The following is a 2,288-nucleotide window of genomic DNA, read 5'->3' on the forward strand; positions in this document are numbered from 1 at the left end:
TCTGTAAGGGACCTGTGGCCAAAGTACCATCACTTGGGGCAAAGGAACAGCCTGGGGAGCCTCGGAACTCTCTTCAGGGGAGCACGAGTGAGCTACACCCTCTGAATTATACTCCCCAGGAAATGTGGGGCCGAGGAACATTGCGGCAACTGAGGCCAATTCCCTCGGATGTTAGCTGGTGTTATATGTCCTTCCATCCCCACCCAATCCACAAATGGGAAGTTCACCAGGGACCAGACACAGAGGTGGGAGGACACAAAGCATTTACAAGGGGAAGCCATCCCTTATGTAAACTTTTGATGCAGAGAGGGGAGGGGAAACGTGGGGTGGAGGGGGAGCTGTCCTAGACTCGCTTTGTCTCCTGAAGGTGAACATGAGATCGGGAAGATGACTAAGCTGGAAGACTACCTGGAGGGAGTCATCAACATCTTCCACCAGTACGCAGTTCGGGTGGGGGACTTCAACGCCCTCTCCAAGGGTGAGCTGAAGCAGCTGATAACACAAGAACTTGCCAACACTATCAAGGTAGGGGATTGCCTGTCACGGTGAACCTTCTGCCCTACTCCCACTTTGAGGGCAGTGGCGAGGACTAAAGGGTGATGGAGGGATAAGGACTTGGGTGGGTTTGGCCCCACTGTGAGCACCCAAGGAAGCTCTCCCCCTGCTGTGGGACAGGGGCGGCACCTCCCTCTCTCAGTTGACTCACTCTGTCACCTTGGGCTAGACTCCCTTCCTCTCTCCAGGAAGGAGGGTCTAAGCTCACTGTGTCTGCTGTCCTCTTCACTCAGAGCACCAAACATCAACCCACCAGTGACAAAATATTCCAAGAACTGGGTGCTAATCTAGATGGACAGGACATGTTTAGTGAATTTACATCCCTGGTGGCCAGTGTGCAAGAGGCCGGCCGTGAGAATATCCACAAGCACTAGGAAGCTCTGAGTGGCTTTTCCCCAGCAATGTCTGCAAGAAGAGCTGAGGAGAAGTAAATATATGCATTCTCAAAAAGTTCTTAACAGTGTCTGTGCACTTCTTTTCTTTCCACGACCATGGTTTCCAAACTCGATCACAACTCGTCCCAGCTATTCTGACAGATCTCATTTATAGGCCCCTAAGACCCCTTTCTCTGTTTGCCATTTATTCACCAGGTATTTAGTAAATGTTCACTACTTATGCATCCATTCATTCCACAAATATTCACTAAGCATCTATGATCACCAGAAATCAGACACAAAATTTCTGTCTTTTTGGAGCCTGCATTCTATTGGGGAGGGGGTAGGAAATAAATAGACAAACAAATAAAAGTACATCTCGTGATACACAAGCAGGTAATGAGAGGTGATATGAAGAAAAGTAAAGTAGGGAAGTCAGGTCGGGGAAGGAGGGGTGCTGGTTTAGAGAGGGTGATCAAGAAATGTGTGTGAGCAGAAATCTGAAAGACAGGAGGGAGAACACAGGTATCTGGGGGCCAAGAGCTCCTGGCGAGGAGAAGCCAAGGCCCTGAGGTGAACTCATGCTTGACCTGCTCCAAGAACAGCACTGAAGGCAACGTGCAGGAGCTGAGATGGGGTGGCGGCAGGTGTGTCCCCTGCAGGAGGCAGAGAGCAGGTCCTGTTTACAGACCATGGGGAGCACTTTGGACTTTACTTTAAGTGGGCTCAGGAGTTGCTGGGGGCTTTTGAGCAAAGGAGAGAGATGATTTCACTCACGCTTCTGAAGGATCCCTGGCTGCGTCCGTGGAGAAGAGATAGCAGGAGGCAGGCGAGAGTGGAAGCAGGGAGATCGGCGAAGGAGGGATTCCCCAGAGTGGCACTGGCCAAGAGAAATACGATGGGACCACATCTGTATTGTAATTGTAGGTGTACTTGTAGCCATTATTTGAGGAAATTAAATTGAATAATATATAAGCCGCAATAGATCAAAACTAGTATCACTTAAATAATATCAAAATTTTGATTATTTTGCATTCTTTTCTTTGTTTCTAAGCCTGACATCCAGTGTGTGTTTTATACTTACAGCACAGCTCATGCTTGTGGTCACATTTCAAGAGGCCAGCTGTTACATGTAGCTCACGGTGTAGTCCCAGACCGCCACAGAGGGGGGCTGCACTAGGGTGGTGGTAATGGGGGTGGCAAGGGATAGCCAGGCTCTGGATACATTCTGAAGGTAGGACACATTTTGGAGGATTCCTCCAAAGGTTTTTTTTTTTTCCTGACACAGTGAGCTAGATGCCTAGGGCATAGAGATGAAAGACAAAACCCTTGCCTGCAGATGCTCAACTCTGTTAGGGA

General features: G+C 49.2%; 1 protein-coding gene across 1 annotated transcript; it reads left to right on the forward strand.

Annotated features, from left to right (window-relative positions):
- Positions 1 to 386: 386 nt before the first annotated feature.
- S100A12 (S100 calcium binding protein A12) lies at positions 387 to 929 on the forward strand. The gene is made up of 2 exons (XM_037067059.1): positions 387 to 525; positions 789 to 929. Exons 1-2 carry the CDS (start codon positions 388 to 390, stop codon positions 927 to 929), a joined length of 279 nt encoding a protein of 92 aa, XP_036922954.1. The 5' UTR covers position 387.
- Positions 930 to 2,288: the final 1,359 nt, after the last annotated feature.

The sequence above is a fragment of the Sturnira hondurensis genome, unplaced genomic scaffold (genome assembly GCF_014824575.4).
Source record: "Sturnira hondurensis isolate 20B ecotype Veracruz unplaced genomic scaffold, ASM1482457v3 Scaffold0017046, whole genome shotgun sequence".
NCBI lineage: Eukaryota > Metazoa > Chordata > Mammalia > Chiroptera > Phyllostomidae > Sturnira > Sturnira hondurensis.

What these genes read in the sequence shown, in the direction of transcription:
- S100A12 (XM_037067059.1), top strand. Translation starts at nt 388, where the DNA reads ATGACTAAGCTGGAAGACTACCTGGAGGGAGTCATCAACATCTTCCAC. An exon ending in AACTTGCCAACACTATCAAG is followed by an intron (nt 526 to 788) that starts GTAGGGGATTGC and finishes CTCTTCACTCAG; the next exon opens with AGCACCAAACATCAACCCAC.